Genomic DNA, 19,633 nt, shown 5'->3' with positions numbered 1-19,633 from the left:
TAAAATGGGGAAGGACAAGCAGCATTGCTCCTCCCTGGGAACACAAAGCCAAAAGCAAAAATGGAAATACCACGTTTTTACAAAACAAGAACTAGCAGGCACAAAGCAGAGCTTCTGAGCAACTTGAAGGTCTGGATGACAACAGCGGTGACAGAAACAGCTTCCACGCCCGCTGAAATCACGTCCTTTGAAGGTTCAATTGTCCTAGATAACTGAACACCATATCCATCTGTCTGTCCTGGTCAGTCTGAGAAATGAATACCACAGATACCTTAGGAAGGTCTTCATTGTGGCTCCTGATCCATAATGGTAATGACCTTGCACTCTGGCCAGGACAGTGCCAAAGAACTTGGGTCCCTGCCACAGATGACAAGACTCCTCCATACAAACTTCTGGGTAAATCACCTTGATGTAATTTTCTAAACAGCTTCTTGCTCAATAGTTGCTCACCGCCAGAGAGAGGATTTCAAGGGGACACCCTGACACCTCTGCTGGCTTAGGATACGTCCACATCAATGGTCCTTAAATGGGAGCAGTGTGGTTTCTTAAGTTCACTCTTGGTGAACTATCTCATGAACCAGAACTCAATCCCTTGGGCTCAATGTGCGTGGGACACCTGGGCCATAATGGAGTGGTTGTGTCATAGCCAGAGGAGGGACGTTTGGTCAGTAACTATGCTCTGCTTTCAGAAATGAACTTACAGTACACAAGATATGCCAAAGAGGCATTACAAATAAGAGGGGTGGGCAGAGAGAACCAATCCCTCAGAAGAGTTCAAGGCCACCCTGGCTGGTGTGGTTCAGGGCATTGAGGACCAGCCTGCGAACTGAAAGGCCGCCGGTTCGATTCCCAGTCAGGGCACATGCTTGGGTTGTAGGCCAGGTCCCAAGCTGGAGGTGAGCAAGAGGCAACCACACATTGATGTTTCTCTCTTTCTCCCTCCCTTCCCCTCTCTCTAAAAATAAATAAATAAAATCTTTATTAAAAAAATAAATAAATAAAAAGAAAGAAAAGAGTTCAAGACCACTTTCTGGTATCTAAGTCAGCACCCACCACCCATCCCAGGCACGTCATCTCCTGTTTGAGCTTGGGAACCCGTTTCTCTTGGTGACAGCGAATCCAGTTTCCCCAGAGATAAAATGCAAATCACAGAAACAAGTGACCAGCCTTTATCTGCACACACTAAGTTGCTTTTATTCATCCAGCACGGCATGCTACAGATACTGTACAGCATGAACATTTATTCATTACAAAAATGGCTTTCAAACCATTAAAAATGAAATTGGAATAAGAGCATAAAACGGAACAGTAACATCACAACTGTTAGGAAAACATTCAAAGTATTCACAAAAAAAAAAAAAAAAAAAAAAATGTTATAGTTAGCATCTTAATAAACCAGAGAAAAATCGGAGACAGTTTTACAATCGCTTCATGTCAACTACAATGGCACTGAATGAACAGGTTTCAGCTTTATACAGCATTTTGCAACATCAACATGCCTAGGTTTTTTTTATTTTTAAAGTTTGCTACCTACTTGAATGTCGTACGTGTACATAAAAGCGGCAGCTGGTTTTTCCTTGAAGAGTAATCTAATATACAGAATTTTGGCCCTTAAGGGTTTATACCTCTTCATTTAAAATGCTTTTCTGGACAATCTGCTACCAAACACATCTTGTTATAGGTGACATTAAAACTACATACAAACCTACCTATGTAACATCACAGCAAAACATGATGAACAAAAATTACAGCATCAAAAAGAGGGAGAAAGCTGAAGTCACTGAGAATTTTGGCACATAAAGTTCTGCACAGCCGGTCCTCGCCCTCACAGGGCAGGGCACTGGGCTGCGGGTTCAAAGGGGAGACCGGGTGGTTCCCACTGTTGCTCAGACAGCGTCGCTAAGATTCCCTCACTAATTTTCAAGTCTTGTTTCACATAATGGCTTTTAAAGCAACCTTTGTTAATGCTACTGATCCTTTAATGCAACTATTCATGTCCATTTGGCAGCGTCTGGGTTTCATACAGCAAAAAAAAAAAAGGAAAAAAAAAAAGTCAAAAAGGGAAACAAAAAATATATATACATATTTTATATATAAACTTAAAAACCTTGTACAAATGAGTTGTTATATATAAGATGCTGATGCTAAGGGGGAAAAAATCTTTATACAGGTTCAAGAAAAAGGAAAACATATTTTAAAAGGGACGACGTACAGGTCCGACGAGCAATCTCTAAAGCAATAAATACTACTGGTCCGACAGCGTTGTGATTCCATTCATTGTTGAGTAGCATCCCCTCCCCCCAAAAGAACAACACCATGGAACAAGGTATATTAACACATTTTAACCCTTTGTTTCTGTACATTTAAACAATAACAAGTAACATCACAATAAAAGTTGTTTCACACAGAAAAAAAAATAAAAAGTAATGGCACTGCATTCATTGTGCCCTTGTGGTTTAAAAACCAGATGTAAAATGATTGGTTCGCAAGCTCGTATTTAATACAAATAATACAGAACCAACTCCTTCGGGAGGGCTGCTTCAAAATTGCTTCTTTTTTTTTTTTCCTTTTTGTTTTTTAATCAGTCTTTTAAAACTAAGCTATCCGAACTACATAACAGTTATGTATATATATATATTTTTTAAACGCTACAAAGACTTTAAACAGCTGTTGATAAAAATTTTGGTAGAATCATGAGGTTCTTCTCTCATCTACATATTTAAAAGGAGAAATTGAAATAAGAATGGGTCAAATATTGACCAATGAACTCGATAAACATTAACTAATGTAGCCACGTGGCACAAAATTATAAGAGTACAAAACAAAACCTTCCAAAAGGGGGTAGAAACGAAGAAGAGCAAAATGAAGCACTACACAACACAACCAGAGCTAGCGCCGCTGAAGCTATTCTAAAGACTTGGTTACCAGGGAGAGAGGCTGGGGCTGGGTCCCGGCCAGGCTGCCGTGGGAATGTAAGGAAGATGTCGACGCCTGTGCAATAGATGAGGAGGGCATGATGGGCTGCAAAGCGGCGGGAGGCAGGTCCAGGGCCCCGTTGGGACAGAGGGCGGGGGCCTTGCCATGGGCGGCCTCGGCAAGCAGGAGGGCAGGCGGCGGAGGCATCATGGACAGGTGGGCCAGGGGGTCGGGCTTCAGGGACAGCGAGAGAGGCTGGGTCTGCTCAGTCTGTGACTTGGCGTCTTGGGCGGGGGAGCCTAGCAGGTTGGGGGAGGGAGGAGGCGAGTCTAGTAAGCTTCCATCTGAAGAGGGTGGACTGAGGCAGCTGCCTTCACCTTGTATGTAGCGAACGCACTTTTTTTTTCTCCTAGAAACAGGGGAGAGAGTCTCTGTGAATAAAGCGCAAAGGTGCCACGGGACAGTTATCTATGGCCCAGGCAAGCTGAAGCCACCTGACGGATGCCCGACAGGGACGGCACGCCCAGCGGCCAGAGCGTTCTGCAAGTTACACGAGGTGCCGTGCTCAGTAACTACCGCCCACTCCTCAGTCTGCTCTGGCGAACAAAACATTTAACTGTACAGAATTCCCTACCTACCTGCTTCCCCTGCCCCACTAAATTCCCCCAACCCGCCCCTGCCCAAATATAAGTGAGCAGACTGACGGATGCCATCTGTAGATGGTGGCCTCGGTTTGCCAGAGTGAGATGTACTGAGAAACTTTGTTATTTCTCTTGGGGCTTACACATTCCCATCACCACCCCCAGCCCCAGCCCCCCACCCCTACCCCCAATGTTGTGTATGCATGTGTATAAAGAGAAAGACAGAGCTCCTTCCCAGGTGCCTCATATGAATACGAAACCCTCAAAATGCTGACTATTGAGCCCACAGAGCTGAAGGCAGCACTAGCAAGAGGCTTAAAGTTTTCAACACAGCAGCACCGCCACCACCACCACCACCACCACCAGCGCCAGCAGGCTGCCGGCGCCCAGAGAGCTGTCGGGCTTGTCTGTTAAGAACCACACCAAATCAAGAGAGGTCAGAATCAGGTGAGAGGAGGGGGAAAACAAAAATAAAACAAAATGAACTAAAAAAAAACGAAACAAAAACGAAAAATTTTAAAACAAAACAAAACAAAAAAACAAAAACAAAAACCACCAAAAACAGGTAGAAGAGGATAAACAAAGGTGGAGGAGGGGGAAGAATAAGAAAAACAGAAAATGATCCAAAGGAACGAGAATAACTGGTTGTATGGCCTGCAGGTTGTGGATTAAATTATGATTCAGACTTGATTTTTTTTAAAAAAAGATTTGGGGTTTCCCCCTCCCCCACCCCAGAGTGAGAAGGCTGGAAAGGAGAGATGGTGAGGACGGCATGGAGGGGCGCCGAGGCCAGTCCCTGAAGGGCGCAGCATGTCACAAGGAAGTGACGACAAAGAAGTGCCAGGGGAATGTGCCATGGACCTTCTTGGGTTTGGGTTATCCTAATTAGTGTTTAATCCACTGAGACTAATTTCTTTTTTTTTTTTTGCCGTGTATCAAAACCAGAGTCTCCCCTTTCTATTTCCTGTTTATGTAAGAAATAGGGATGAGAATTTCAGAACCTCTCTTGCTTATCATCAAAGGTTGGGGGAACTGATTCAAGAAACAAGAGTATGTGACCTCAAAACTTCTCCTACTATTAATCCCAGTCAGATGGGATACTATTTGGTAGGAAAGGTGATCCTGGGATGAGCCCCGCTCATGCTACAAAAAATAATGCGGATCCAAGGAATGTGCTGATCTAAGGAGAATATAGTCAGAACCGTGGCTGATAACACTCCATCTAAAAACAAGTGTGTGAGCGCTGGCTGGCTTTCCATCGCTAGAAAGTAACTAAGATGCTGCCCGGTTGAAGGCAACCACTGTCAGATGTCACTGGCCACTGAAAGGAAGGGGGTGTAATGAGTTCCTCCTTAGGTCTGTGCCCCAGAACTGTCCGATCATGCCCCTGAGTGTGGACTCAGCAAGATGGCAGGAGGAGGGAAAGTAGGGAGGGGAAGAATGGGAGGGACATGCTTGGTCTTCCCTGCTTCCCAGAGGCTGGAACCCATGAGCAGATGGCCTTGGGGTCTATCCAGCCCCTCTCTGGGTCAGAAGGAACTCTAGGGGAGTGAGGGTAGCCCCCCCACCTTCAAATTGACACGGTTCCTTTTTCTCTTCTGGGATAGATTGAAATAGACTGTAGATTCAGCTCCCATCCCAGAAGCCCAAGATAAATAATGACGCCTCTCCAAGTTTTAAACCACCTTAGCCTGCAGATCAAAACATGCTCAAAAAACTAAGATGTCCATGCATTTTAAAAATGGGAGAAGGGAGGGGGTGGGAAAGAGGGGCAGAAGCAACATGGAGAAAGCAACAGGGAGAAATGAGAGGAGAAAGGGAGGAGGAGAGAAAGGCGAAAACCAACAGAAACGAGGATGACACCGGGAAGCGTTCCATGCTAGACGAGGGGAGAGTGAAAAGATGGGAAAGCAACTTGGTGGGCTCAGAACAGAATCTCGTTAAAAATGTCCTCAGGTAAAATTAGAAACCCTGTGTAGTGACTGAGGAGCCCTGATTGGCTGGGTGCATGTAGGGTACTCTCCTCCCCCCCCCTCACCCTCCTTGGTGACGCAGAAGTTTCCGTGTGTGTCATGGGGATGAGAGGGGTAATTCTGAACACGGGACATGAAGACTATGAATGACAGAGGGATGATCCTTCTAACAGGTGGCTGAGCAAAAGGCGGTGGGAACACACATTTCTGATAGGCCAGAAAATGCCGCAACTTGCAGCTTTTCTTTTATTTTTTAAACACATTTTGTCCTATTGATTTATTATTAAGCCACATCCTGGCAAAGTAAAGAGGGAAAGTTGAGGAAAAAGGGGACAAAAACCCATCCTCTTACCCTCCCCCACCTAGGTTCCATCTCTAACCAAGAGGTGGTCTCTTAAAAACCCACTGTTCACTTCTTATAGGTAAATTCTGAAAGGAGGAAAGTTGTTCCTGATTCTGTTTTGGAGTTTCAGCCTTAAAAGAGCACAAATGTAACCGCCGACAGCTTTTAGGGTCTGAAAAACCACCCCCCAACAGAACAAAAGCGGCCACCAGGACCGTTCCAATGGTGCTGAGAAGGGACAGAACACCCGGGAGGGACATGGGACCTCACAGCCTCCACAGCGATGCTGCATGTTAGGAAACCGTGCAGCGGCAAAGGTTTTCAGTTGGTTTTGTTCTGGGTAAAAACATCATGAAAATTCTCGTCTCTGAGGAAGATACCACACCGTGGCTTTAAGCAAGCATGGTGGGGGCTGTGTCTGTCCGGTTGATGTTAGTAATGATAACTTTCACCCACCTCCCTCAAAAGAAGCCAAGTCTAACTCACAGTAACTGCTCCAAACCAAGGAAGGGATTCACAAACCACCACTCACCTCCCACAAATAAAATAAACAAACTAGGCAACAAACCACAGGGCGAGGTGTGCACACGGCCACATGGCTCTACAGATCGTGAGAAATCCTGTCTTAGAGCGGACCCCGTGGTTGGCTCATCCTTGGCCATGGCAGGGCGTCTCAGAACAGGATTCCTTAGCTCGTTATCCTCCTACTCGGCACAAATAAAATTCTGACACAAATTCACCGCCTGGACAGATAGGGTAAGCGGAGTTCTGTCTTCTGGGCTAGCCTAAATTAAATACCTAACACCTGTTATCAACTTCCTCCTAAGACCCTTTTCTGTGGCACAGAGAAGACCCTGGGACTGTGTGGAAAGGACATTCGTTACCTCCGTGAACACTGCCATCTTGCAGAATGACTGAGAATCCCTCTCCTCCTGGGTGTTCACCCAAGGCCCCCCCCACCCTTGCTCAAGGGGCAGAGGGTCGTCTGGGGAGTTCCCTCTCAATCAAGACTCTCTCAGGCCCTCTCTACCCTAAAGGTGTGGTCACTGGCGGCACTTCACCAATCTCTCATAAGGCATCGGGGAGGGGGAGGGGGAGGAGACACGGGAGAGCCGTGGGCATGCACGTAATGGGATGGACATCTGAGCTAACGTCTAAACATGGAACACATGGCAAAGGCATGGAGGAGAGGGACACGTGACAAGGGAGGCACTACAAACAGAAAAGCATGTTTGGGTGTTGCGATACCTACCATCATAATATTCCAAATTCAAAGACTGCTTGTATCAGAACAAAGAAACAACAAATTTAACCAAGGTGGTCATTAAAGGAAAGAAAATGAGACAGGAACTAGTTGGTATCCCTCCACCAAGAAGGAAGTACCTATACCTTCCCTGAAATTACGGGTTGGATGGAAGCCTGCAGGTAGAACCCGGGTGTTTAATCTGGACGCTTCTGATTCATTTGGAACCAATGCAGGTGCTTGCTCTCTCTGTCTCTCTCTCTCTCTGTGTCTCTAAATAGAGATGTGTGTGTTCTTCATCCTGAGGGCCAGCAGCACTGCAGTACGGAACTGCAGGGCTCATTTCTGTAGCCCTTTAGCTGGTGCACGCCGCTTAATGCCACGCTTCTGTCCAGCACTGTGAAACAATGTCAGCTAACCAAGCTTCTCTGTGCAGACATGTGGTTTTTCAACATAAAACAAAACAACAAAACCAAAGCAAAAAAAAAAAAAAAAAAAAACAAGCCTGCCCCAGAGCACTTCTCCAAGTGTCTTCGAGTGCACGGGAATGCTATTGCTGCCAAGTTTTGCTCATTCTATGCTCTGCATACAGGCCACGGGAGTATTCATAGGGCTGGGCCAGTTCCAGGATGCTGGCTTTCAAAGCAAACGGTTAAGTGCCTGTCCTGGTCTGTCAGGGTTGTGTCTAGGCGCTACCACCAGGGTTACGTTACTTGTAAGAGGAAGAGGGGAAGAGGCAAAGAGAAAGTGGAGACAGGACATGGCATAAAATTAGCAAGGAAATTTTGAAGAATGAGGATCATTAGTCATTGATGCCAGTGCGGGAGGAGATGGGAGCAGGGTCAAAATATATTGACACACTAAGGTACAGAAGGACAGAATGCTTTGATTTTCCCAAAGGCCTCGCAGTGGTCATATACCTGCACGGTTTGCACCATAAAGTCTGTCGGTCAAGCCCGAACAGTGCCCGACACTTCTTTGGAGTATTTGCATCTGTTAGCATAAGGTAAACACAAAAAAATACAACACAATGGTGGGTTGTGCTCAGTTGGATGTGAAATCTCAGCTACAGCTGACTTGTCTTCTACATCACCTTGGTTCTATTTGATTGTCTTCCCTCACCAAGGGCATGAAAGGAAAGGACTTCTATGAGTCAAAAGAAAAAAATAAAATAAAACGATAAAACACACACACACACACACAGAAAAAATAAAAAACAACCAGAAACCAAAAAGCAACAAGGAAAAATAAATAAAAATTAGAGAGAGAAGAGGAGGGGGAAAGGTGACGCTGTTTGCTGCTACCTAGGCAGGATTACGGTGGATGTCACTGAGCCCCATCCTGGGCTGTCGTGAGGAAGGGGGCTGGCAGGCAACGTTCCCTGGGAGGGGCGTGCTGGGGTTGTCGCTGACCCGAGGAGGCACAAGTGATGCTGTTTTACAGTGGCATTTTGGCTAGCAGCAGCGGGGGAACAAGCACATCCCTCACAGAGCAGTGTCCCGCGCCCTCGTGTCTCCTAAGATCCACACACAGAGCTACAAAGCGACAGGCCAGAGATGGGGGAAAAGGACCGAATAGACCAGCTGCAAACCAGCACAGCGAATCTGGGAAATCTATACACACCTGCAAGGGCCGCACCAGTTATTCTGTTGATCAAGGCCAAAGCGCGCTCGGCATTTCTTAGGAGCGCTCAGGTCTGAATGAGTTCAAGAGAGAAGCGAGCAGAGGAGGAGGACGTGGGAGAGAGAGAGAAAGAGAGAGAGGGAGGGAGGGAGGGGGGAGAGAAAGATACAAATAAGAAAAAAATAAAAATAAAAAAGGGAATAAATCAATGACCTGGTTACTAATTACAAAATATTGACTTTCGATTTTTAACTTTTTTTAATTAAAAAAAAAAAGAGGTAGAAAAAGTCACATTCTTATTCAACTTGTGAAATTAGCTGTTGCAAATAAAGCTGCAGTATCCCTTCATTAAGGACTGTCTCTCCATTCGGTTCGAGATGATAAAGCGAAGTTAGATACTGAACTAGCTTTTAAATACCATGTTTCCACTTTTGTTTCTGATTTCCTTTTTTTTCTCTCTCAATTTGTTTTTCTTAAAGAAGAAAATAAAGCAAAGGAGGGAATTAAGTTTGTAACATGCTTTTTTCTTCTCAGAGTACAACAGTTTAATAAAGAAAAATACTACAAATAAAAACAGAACAAAATGAAACAAAACAGAAAGAAAGAAATAAAGAAAAAGGTTGTGGTACTGGGATATTGCAGCTTTTGGAAAGTTTGTCTTTTCTTTTTTAATCTACTTTCATTAATATTAAGAGAGGGACAGAGAGAGGTCAACAGGCTGTGTGAATGGGCTGTTAAGAGTTAGTCAGAAGCTCACAGCAGCATTTAAGCAGGTACAATCAGTAAAATGCTAGTGGGTTTGCAAATTAAGAGCAGCAAAGCAAAAGGAAGAAAAAAACTAAAATAAAAAAAGCGAAGGAAAAAAATAATCATACTGCGGATGCATGCTTGCGTGAGAAAACTTAGTGGGAGCGATGAAAAAAATGCCATTAGATTAAGGAGGTTTATTACTGAATTCCTTCCATCTTTTTTTAAAACCAGTCTCTTTTAAAGAAATACTGCATATTCAATTTGCACAGTTAGTTCAACTCTAAATCACTGTCATCACTGCTTAAACAACTGTTATGGGGAAAATAAATAAATAAACAAAGCAAAAGTTAATTAAATTAAAAAACAAAAAACCCAACAACAAAAGCAACTGAAAAAAAAAAAAAAAAAATTCTACCGAAACATACAAAACCGAGTAATGGTCATTTTAAAGAATGTTCAAATGTCATACGTGTTTAATGTTAATCAAACTATAATGGCAAGAAAAATGAAAAAAACAGTTTAGCAACTATTTTAACGACTCAAAATGACATTAGCACCTGTAATCGGAGGAAGTGAAAGGCAAGGATTTAGGAAACATTCGCTGTGTTCTGAAAAAAAAGAACAAATTATACAAAGCCTTCAAAATGTTTTTGTTTGTAATAGCCTGGCCTTCTCCAAGGGACCTCTGAGATTGCCTATGCAGTATTTCTAATTTCTTCTAGAGAATGACAAACCTCCTTAATTTAAGTTGGGTGCAATTTACCACTGTAAAGGCATGCATCGGAACATTCAGGAACAGCCCAGTTAATACCGAACGCTCGCACCCCTGCCACTCCCCTAGGCCCTCCTCACCCCTGCTCAGACACATACAGAATAAGCAGACTGTATAAACCCCTTGTGGGCATGCCTACGCTCTTCAGTTACAGGCTCTACAGTTATTTAAAGACACATTCCACTAGAATTACAATGTGCTTTTCATGCAACAATGAATGTTACTAGCTTTAAAGGGGCAGTCATGAAGCACTTAATTAAAATGCATAAACAAAACGGCTGGCTAAGATGGGTTCCCCACCATGTCTCGGCCTTGTGTCTCTCCTGCCCCCTCCCCCCCATAGAAGCCTGACATAAAAGAGTGGTCCTCGAGAGTACCGCTCCTTCCTGCACCCTTATTTTTCTAACTTACCATTGGTCTCCCCGGGCTGCTTGTCCCTTTTCCTCTTCTTCTTCTTCCCCTAGAGGAACAGAAAACACAGGGAATGACCGCAAGAAACAGACGGGAGGAGGGTGTTGGGGCTCACCTGGAAAGGAGGTGGGACGAGGCTGAGCATCCTGCTCTCTCCGGCTCCTTGAGTGTGCTCCAGCCCCACCCCCTTCACTCAAACGCCCAGATGACTGTGCTCCGGCTGCAAGGACACCAGCCCAGGAGAAGAAGAGAAGGGTTCCGTGAGGGAGAAGGGAAGGCCTCTTGCCTGCACACTGTGTCCATCCGCAAAACTGACCCAGAGCGTCTGAGTCCATAAAAGGGATGAGACAGATTCAGGGGTGTGGACAGACAGGGCTGGAAGTGGCCCAAAAGCCCATCGCCAAAGGACAAACGGATGTGGCGATGGCTGTGGGGACACAGAGCCTCCCTGCCCGACTCAGACCTCTTACAAAGGCTGAGGGTCTTCATTCTGAAGCAAGTATTAAAGGCTTCAGTAGCAGCTTTTCTCAGAGCTGTAGCCTGGGCCTTGGTTTTACAAGACAGGGGGAAATTTTTTTAAAAGGCAAAACAGAACCAGAAATAATCTGAGCGCCTTTTACAACTGCTGAGTGGGCTGCCATAAAAGAGGGGACCTTGTCTCCACCTCCCTCCCATATTATGATTATAATATTCCTAACAGTAACAGCTAACGTTTATTGAGCACATACTATGCGCCAGCCGCGAGTCTAAGAGTGCTATGCACGTCGACTATTTATCCTCACACAATCCTATCCAACAGGCATCACCACCAATCCAACTTCACATCTAAGGAAACGGAGGCACAGAGAGGTTCCGAAACCTTCTTGAGATCATCATACAACTAGCAAATGGTGGGGGCCTGGATGGCACCTGGGCGGTCCTGGCTCCACAGCCCTTACCCACGACGCTATGCGGCCTACACATGTCGTGCCTTAGCCTCTGCGGAAGGTTTTCCATTGAGTACGGGTGATGCGTTGCATGGAGTTGTTCACATTCTCCAACCTGACCCTCCTTAAAATCCTGACAGTGTGCTTGTGGCTGTGGACTTGGAAGGGGACCAGGAGGGAGCTCCGCAGGGGTGACTGCCTCAGTCCAGACCGGAACCTGTTTCTCCCTCACGCCAGTAGTGCTACCCATCAGAGAGCTGCCTGGGATACAGGAACTGGCGCAAACAGAAGGCGTGGTCTCACGCCTCCGCTTGTTTCTAAATACCTAAATACTGCTTTTGCCTGAGGGTTCTCATGGTACACTGACATTTCAACCCCAGAAGAGAAAAGATCGGAGACAGGTGGAAAACTTGAGAATCCATGAGGCCCGGTGAAGAGAAACTTAAAGAGTTCTGGCTTCATCCAAGAGCAGAGAAAGCCTCTCTTTTCTCTCATATCTTGGAGCCTGTACCACTTGGGAATTTGCCTTGGCCTTCAGTTCAGTGTTTCCATTTGAAATACTTTATGTTCCTAGATACACAATGGAAAGGAGGAAGAAAAGAAGAGAGAAAGGGAGGGAGGGAGGAAGGAAGACAGAGAGGGAAGGGGGGAGGGAGAGAGGGAGGAAGGGAAGAAGCTCATGTGCCTTCTCAAGAGCCTTAGCAACCATCTTCATGCCTGTGCCTCTCCTGTGTAAGGAGCAACATGCCACCTGACCATCTGAGAATAGGCAGAAGGGTCTAGTTTCAGTTTATTTAGGAGCCTGAAGTAAAACCCCAGTCGAGCAGGGTGGTGTCTGCACCCACACCCCCGAGGGCTTCCCAGCCACCCCTAATACAATGCTCAGCACTTCCAGTCTCTCGCACCAGAGCCTAAAAAGGCAAGCTGCAAAATCCACCCCCCACGGGATGTTGTCGGTTTAGAAGAGATAACTGAGATGTTATGACTCAGGAAGTGATCATTTAGACTGAAGACTTCTAAAGGACAAGGGACTGTGTTTTACTTAGAAAAGGACATGAGGAAACTTAATAAACGCTATTTGGTGGGGAGGGAGCTACGTCTCAAGGGAGGTGGATACACCATTATCTCTTTAAGTTTAATTTTTTTAAAAAAAAGCCCTAAAATAGGTGGTGAGGGGGAAAAAACTCAAGGTGAGCAAATGGCTTAGGATTTATCTCCTTTACCTAATCTAGAACAACCAGAAAGGAAACGTGTTCTAATATAATGCCAGGGGTTAGAGGTCACTGTGCTCCAGAACGTGCAAGTCCGACAACCCAAATGGGATTGTTTTACTCAATTCTACTTTGCTAAGGCAGCCAAGGAAAGGCTCTGTCACCACTTGGCTGGAAAAGTAGGAACGTGAAGGAGGCATGACGTTAGCTCGGAAAACTTTCCAGAAGAACCTTTTGGATTTCGTAATGACCAAAGTAATTTATATAAACTTCTATACCAAGTCAGTTAAAAAAAATACTACCAAGTTCACACCACAATCAAATTCATAAAAGCCTTAAGTCTTGATTCTTGCTCCACAGACTGTTTCCTGGGCATGGATGGATGAATGGATGGACGGACGGATGGGAGGGAGAGGGAGGGAGAAAGAGAGAAAGGGAGAGGAGGGGTGCATTCACACCCATGAGAAATGAACCATCCGGAGAGACACTGACAATAATGCTTACAAGAAATAAAGCTCCTACAGCCCCAAATCCAGATCTATCTCATAACTTTCAAGTCTAATAAGGAATTCCCACACTATACCAAACCCCTTTCAAATGTAAAACTGAGCTAACGTCATTTCAAGGGTCTCATGGACCTTCTAAAAACCTGGAAAGCACTTCTCAAAAGCCTCGGGCAACACCTGGTCTAACCAAGTAAATAATCCCAGCATTCCTCAGAAGCCACCACAAAGCCGGCCTTGTGTCTTGGTGGAGCTTTCGCTCTGCACAACTCCAGGGGGCACCATGCACACAGCCCCTAGTGGAAATCACACGCTCGAGCTGTACAGTGTGCACCCTGCACATCTGTCCCTTAAGACCCTCCTGTGACCCAAAGGCCTACTGGGTATGTGATGTCTGGATTGCTCTTGGTGGTACCACTCTAGATCACTCAAGGATTTGGGCCTGTGGCAGGTAGAAGCAGGAGCTGAACTCTAAAGACTTCTGACCAGAAACCAGGAGAGCAGCTGTCCTGAAATGGCCAGTTACATGTACGTGCGGAGGCTGCAGGACTGGCCTGCCTGCCTGCCTGCCTGCCTGCCACCCAAAAGCTCTGCCCTCAAGGGCAGGTGGGGCAAGCAGCAAGCCTGTGGGAGAGCAGCAGCTTCCCACGCTCTTCCTTTCAGCTCCAGAAGAAGGGCCTCCCCACTGCACCCATGCTGAGGACAAACGGAAAGGTCCCGAGCAGTGCAGACCCTGTGCAGGTCCATCTGTGAGTGACAAGGGCTCCGAGCAGAGCCACCGTGCCACGGGGAGGTACTCGCACTACTTCTGGTCTAAACTCCCAGGAGGAGGAGGGCGAAGGGCACTGAGACCTAGAGGGAGATGGTGGGGGGAGTGGGGGCATGAACACATGGGAGTTAAGCCCAAAGGTCTCGGTTCTCCATTCTCCTTCATCCACACCGCAAACAGCAGACTAACAAGCATGTGTCTGAAGGTACAGGAATAAGAAAGAAGGAAACCTGAAAACCCAGTCAGAGCAAGCAGAAGCCAGCCTTCCCTCAGGACTCACAGGTCCCTGCAGATCGTTGTGACTTCCTGGTGGCTGGTAAGTGCTGAGACGAGTAAATACGTCTGATGTAATTCAGACTCCCCACAACAAGTTTGCCATCAGCAATAACTGAATGGCTCTCCACCCGCACACAGACAGAGCTTCTTCGGCATGGAGGGTGGCCGTGAGGAATGAGGGCAGGGAGCACTGACTGGTGAAAGCACAAGCCCTGGCTCTGTGATACCGACAAGACGCGGGACGAGAAGCCTGTTGCTGGCATTAAGGCACGTATTATTCCACATCCCTCCAAAAAGTGGATGGTAAAATCACTTCATCTAACTGAATGATATGCAATAAGGTACTGGGCAAAATAAGACATTGCATCCATCTAGACAGGAGAGAGCCCAGAGCCCAGAACTTGAGCTAATGAGCAAAATGGAGAATAAGAAAGAATGGTGAGAGGTGACAGAGGTCTCCAGAGAAGAGCATTTATGGGAGATGATCGTTGAGTGTCACAACCACTGCAATTAGTAAAAAAAACAATCCTATAGTGTTTCCTAAAACCCAGGAGGAAATGAGGCAAATCCTGCAGCCCTCAGCGTCCAGGAACACACACAGCACACAGGACATCCCCCTCTGCCCCACCTATTGGGTTCCTACCAAAGGATGACTCCTACTGGCTACTTTCAGGGATATTCCCATCATGCCCCTCAAAGGATGAACTAGGCTCCCAATTTCTACAGCACCACAGATAAGGCAATTGTTTTGTTTTCCCTCTTAAGGGTGAAGGCCCTGCATGAAGATCTCTGAGGAATTAAACTCTCTCCCTCCACCCCTACCCATTTCCCTGTAAGGCCATCCAGGAACCACTGCTCAGAAGCACATAAGCCCCACTGGAAGTATCCTAGAGCCCCGTCTCTTCAAAGACACGCGCAAGGTGTGGAAAGCCCCAAATTGACCTCACGGATCCTGAACCAGAACCCTGGAACAGCAGCCTCCTCCCTCTGCCCTGAATGCTGCGGGAGCCATACTGGAGGCCAAGACAAGACCCTCCCAGCCTGGTGCTCGGAAGAGATGCTAACAGTCCCAGCAGTGGCATGCAGAATGAATAGCTCTGAGGCCTGATTCAAGTCAACAGTGAGCATTCCCTTGCCCAGATGGACATCCAGCCCATGTCTACAGACTCTAGTCCTGAGAAAAATGATCCACCTACATAGTTATCCCGTGCGGACCAGCCGGGGTATAGCTGCATGTGAAGCTGTCGCTCCTTCCGGGCCAGCTCGTAGTATTTCGCTTGCTCTTCTCTAGACAGTGCGTGCCACTGGAGGGGACATGGGGGGAGAGAGACAGAGAGAGACATGCAGAAACATTACCAACTGCACTGCAGCTGAGGGGTGAAGGAGGCTCCTGTTTTGGAGAAGTCCATCAGAAATCGTATAGCCTGCAGGAACGGACAGGGTGTGGGGTCCTAGCACTAACAGGGGCGCTCAGACAAAACGTGCACTGTCGTCTACGCCCTCCCATCATTTGCCCTCTCTCTGGAGGTGTGGCTGTTTTTTTAATGCCATTTGAATGCGGAGTGACTCGTCCTGACTCCAAGAAGGCCACCGAAGGAGTCAGAGTGGGACGGAAGGAAAAGGACTCTCCAGACACATGAAAACGGGAACGTTCTGTCACCCCACCTGCTGCATCCTCATCCACTCTCCCCACGTCTCCCAGTGAGGGAGCTGCCTACCCTTCGCCCCAGGATCTGGTTGATGGCCGCGCTCTCTTTCAACGTGCACTCGGCGACGACCTTTGCTCTCATTTCCTTCATATACAACATGAACGCGTTAAGAGGTTTCTTTATGTGCGGCTTCTTCTTTTCTTCTTCCTTTTTGGAGTCCTGATGTTTTCTGGACGTGGACAAAACAGACAGACACAACCCAATCAACAATCACAAGGTCCAACTTCCTCCACAGCAGAGAGCCCATCTGGCTGGTTCCTCAACGCCCAAACCCAGTGGTTTTAAATGAAAAACACGCTTCCACTTTTGGTCTTCTCTCCACCCTGGAAAATGGAACAAAGCAGCCAGGGAGGGGCTGGGGGAACAGAGACATTTTGTAATCACTCAGTCGAGTTTCACAAATGCACAATTTTCCCAGGCTGGAGGGGAAAGCACCCATGGCCGCTTGTACCTGGGCCGGCGTCTCGTGCTTAGAGGATAGAGCTCCCAACATTCAGTGACGGGCTTAGGGACATGGTCCTGGCTGCAAATCCCAGCCCAGCCATGTACTCACACACAGAGTTCTCTTCTCCCCGGCCCTGCGCACTTTCTCCCTTTCTCTAGCAATCCAGAGCCCACGCGAGCTGGACATTTGCTGAATCCCACACAGCCTGCCAATCTCGGGTTGGACCGCCTCCCAGAAGCCACCAGACCGGCAACCACAAGTGGAAGGAACGCCACAGTGGAGGAGAAAGGGATCAGAAGAGCCACACTTACGAGCTGTGGAGTGAGCCGACGTCACTTTGAGAGGATTCCTGTTTGACTGTTGGCGTGACTATGGCCGGGTGGGGGATGCCAGTCGTATGGAGAGTATGATGAGGTGGGACCATATGGGGAGGGAACCTAGAAGACAGGAAGCTGTGTAAATTGTCAGAATCAAAATGAATGAATGGGGAGGGATGTGTACAAACAATTAAGAAAAAGAGAAAAAAAAGCACGTAACGCTCACATGAAAGCAACCCAAGGCATATGAAACCTGTCACCATTAATTAGTGATAAATTAAACATAATGATTCTCATGATGTCATTAAAGCCAATCTTTCCCTTCATTATTGTTACTGACATGAGGCAGTATGATTTTTAACATCTTTAGCAAAGCCAAACTTAAGTGATGTACTTGGGTAGAAAAGGAGGCTTGGGTGACCTGCTGGAAATCACACGGCCACTTGGTTTCCGGGGGATTATTAGTGGCATCTAAGAAGACAATTTCCTAAGTCCTAATCAGCGCCAGAAAGAAAGGTGAAATCTTTTGTTGTATATTGACAGCTAAATAAAATATTAATGCAGCTGAAGTACACACACATTTTTGACAATGCTGCACAGCCCTCATTAGGCCTCATTCTGCTGATGGGAGCGCAAAATAACATTTTTCTCTTTCCTGTGCTGCTGTGCCCCTCGTTTTAACAGGAGTGGTAGTGAATGAGGCAGAAAGATGAGAAAATCCAAATATTTCCTTTTTGGTTCTCATCCTAAGTCGTGGACATTTTAAATAAGTTTGTATCTTCTTACAGAAAGATGCAAAAGAAAGCACTACTTTTATATACACGCACAGCTTAGAATTCTGATTTGTATGCTCTTTCCTGCTTTAAAATTCTAGGATTCCTACATTATTTTTACTTAATATACTACCTATGCATTAACCTTCTAAAAACGATTATTGAAAGTGTACATAAGGATAACAAAGCTTGTGTTGTCTCTTCTAAAACTGTTTATTTTTAGGAAAGTCATTTGAAACACTGTTTACGCCCTGTATTGGCAATTCCCAACAATGCAAAACAGCCAGGACATAAAGAGCTAATTTCAAAATACTCTTGGCCCTTCTGCAAACTGACGACCGGGTCCGACCAAGAGCTTTCGCATTTCCTGATATGCTTGGAGTCACTACGACTTGTACTGGGTCAGCAGGACTACCCCTCCTAAAGGAAAATATAGTCAATCCTCACACTCACTGATAGTTTCTTAAGACTTTAAGGAAAACTGCATATAACGAAACCAATTTTACCATACGCCAACTGATATAAACAAGAGTGAGGTTCCTATGGCTTCTCATCAATGTTATAACACAATGGTCTTTAAAGAAAAGATGTTATTGGAGCACCTGCTGTATACTGCTGTGAAGTAGGGGAAGGGGCACAAAGGGGAAAAAAAGGCAGCCTTCGGGCTCCAGCTTGCCAAGGTCATGCAACTGAACAGAGGGGGAGCTGTTCAGGGGGAGGGGAACCCAGACCAAGCAAAGGTGGCTTTCTTAATAAATCTAAACCAAAACAGTTCCACATGCCGTTCAGGAAATGACAACTTGCTCTTTAGGAGGCCAATTTCTGGTGGGAGGTGCTTATGAGGGTTTATCATGACAGCTATTTCAAAAGCATCCTGTATTTATTTGCAAGGTTCTTTTCCATAGGTGGATCGAAGACGAAAACAGTTTCCATGTAACCCAAATAGTGTAACAAATGTTAAACTGAAAAATGATGAAAAATTAAAGTGCTGATGGAATCTGCATAGATCAACAAATACCAACAGGTGACACAGGCCCAGAGTCACAGAAATTCCATCCCCACATGGCCCTCTCCTGCCTCTGCCTTCGCTAATGTAAGCCAGTATCAAAGTTTGCTATGAATGCCATGATTTAATAAAAATCATATCTTTTTAGGTAAAAGAAAGAAACACCCTATGAGAAAGAGGGAATGTGAATGAATATAAGACTAAGAGAGAGAAAAAACCCAGACAACCTCCATCCTCTCCTGGAAAGAATGGAAAGCAACCCCCTGGGAGGCACGTGGGCTACCCACGAACACCCTGTTCCTTTCTAATGCTCGAAGACCTCTGAAGAAACCTAAGTTAAGAATATGTGTTCGTGGAAGCCCTTGGGTGCAGGGGCAGATTTTACTGGGAATTTTAAAGGATTAACATTCTTCAAGTACATATATATGTTCCCTTCCTGCTGAATGAGAATATGGGTACAGACATATTGAGGGGATGGGGGAAGAGAGAGAGAGAGAGAGAGAGAGAGAGAGAGAGAGAGAGAGAGAGGAACAAGATAACAATGTGCATGTATGTGTGAGAAATACCATAAGGAGACACCACGGTTTGAGTACATTTGGGGGTGGAGAAAAATCTCCAGTGCAGCCATGAAGAATGAACACTTCCAAGTTCACATACCTATATACACTTGTATATGTGAAAAAAAGTATAGAAGAGAAAGTCTCTGTGTCGTGTGTATGTATGTGTGTGCACGGGGGCAGGGGGGCTATATGCATATGTTTCTTAAGAAATTCCTTTCGGCAGACAATTGTTTCATGAAATGCAATAAACACCCTAAAAATTCTAAGCAGCTCATTATATAGCCCCGTCTGCTTTTATGGCTCCAAGCCAGAATCTTAACTTGTTAAGGACAACTAATTTTTGTTTCTGGCTGTCTCAGGGGCTTCTCTCTTACTCACTCTCACTTTACTTCACTGTTGACACGTTTCTGTTAACTGGATGTCATCTGCTGGCCTTGATTTTATGCACAAGCAGTAGGATGCATTT

General features: G+C 45.9%; 1 protein-coding gene across 27 annotated transcripts in view; it reads right to left on the bottom strand.

Annotated features, from left to right (window-relative positions):
• Positions 1-2,408: 2,408 nt before the first annotated feature.
• Positions 2,409-19,633, bottom strand: part of TCF7L2 (transcription factor 7 like 2) — a 188,860-nt gene continuing 171,635 nt past the window's right edge. For 6 of the 27 annotated variants that reach the window (XM_090278616.1, XM_090278620.1, XM_090278623.1 and 3 more), the window contains 5 exons: positions 16,823-16,948; positions 16,076-16,235; positions 15,554-15,661; positions 10,673-10,721; positions 3,173-3,325 (listed from right to left, as the gene is read on the bottom strand). In XM_090278616.1, the coding sequence (XP_090134742.1) occupies positions 3,246-3,325; positions 10,673-10,721; positions 15,554-15,661; positions 16,076-16,235; positions 16,823-16,948 (523 nt within the window). In that variant the 3' untranslated portion in view covers positions 3,173-3,245. Of the gene's footprint in view, positions 3,326-8,036; positions 8,110-8,739; positions 8,813-10,046; positions 10,098-10,672; positions 10,722-15,553; positions 15,662-16,075; positions 16,236-16,822; positions 16,964-19,633 lie in introns of all 27 variants that reach the window. The other 21 variants (XM_090278603.1, XM_090278605.1, XM_090278611.1 and 18 more) reach the window with 11 other exon arrangements.

Source organism: Furipterus horrens, unplaced genomic scaffold (assembly GCF_987537825.1).
Source record: "Furipterus horrens unplaced genomic scaffold, mFurHor1.1.pri manual_scaffold_5, whole genome shotgun sequence".
Lineage (NCBI taxonomy): Eukaryota > Metazoa > Chordata > Mammalia > Chiroptera > Furipteridae > Furipterus > Furipterus horrens.
Note: the sequence above shows the minus strand (reverse complement) of the source record. Positions and strands in the feature narration are given on the sequence as shown.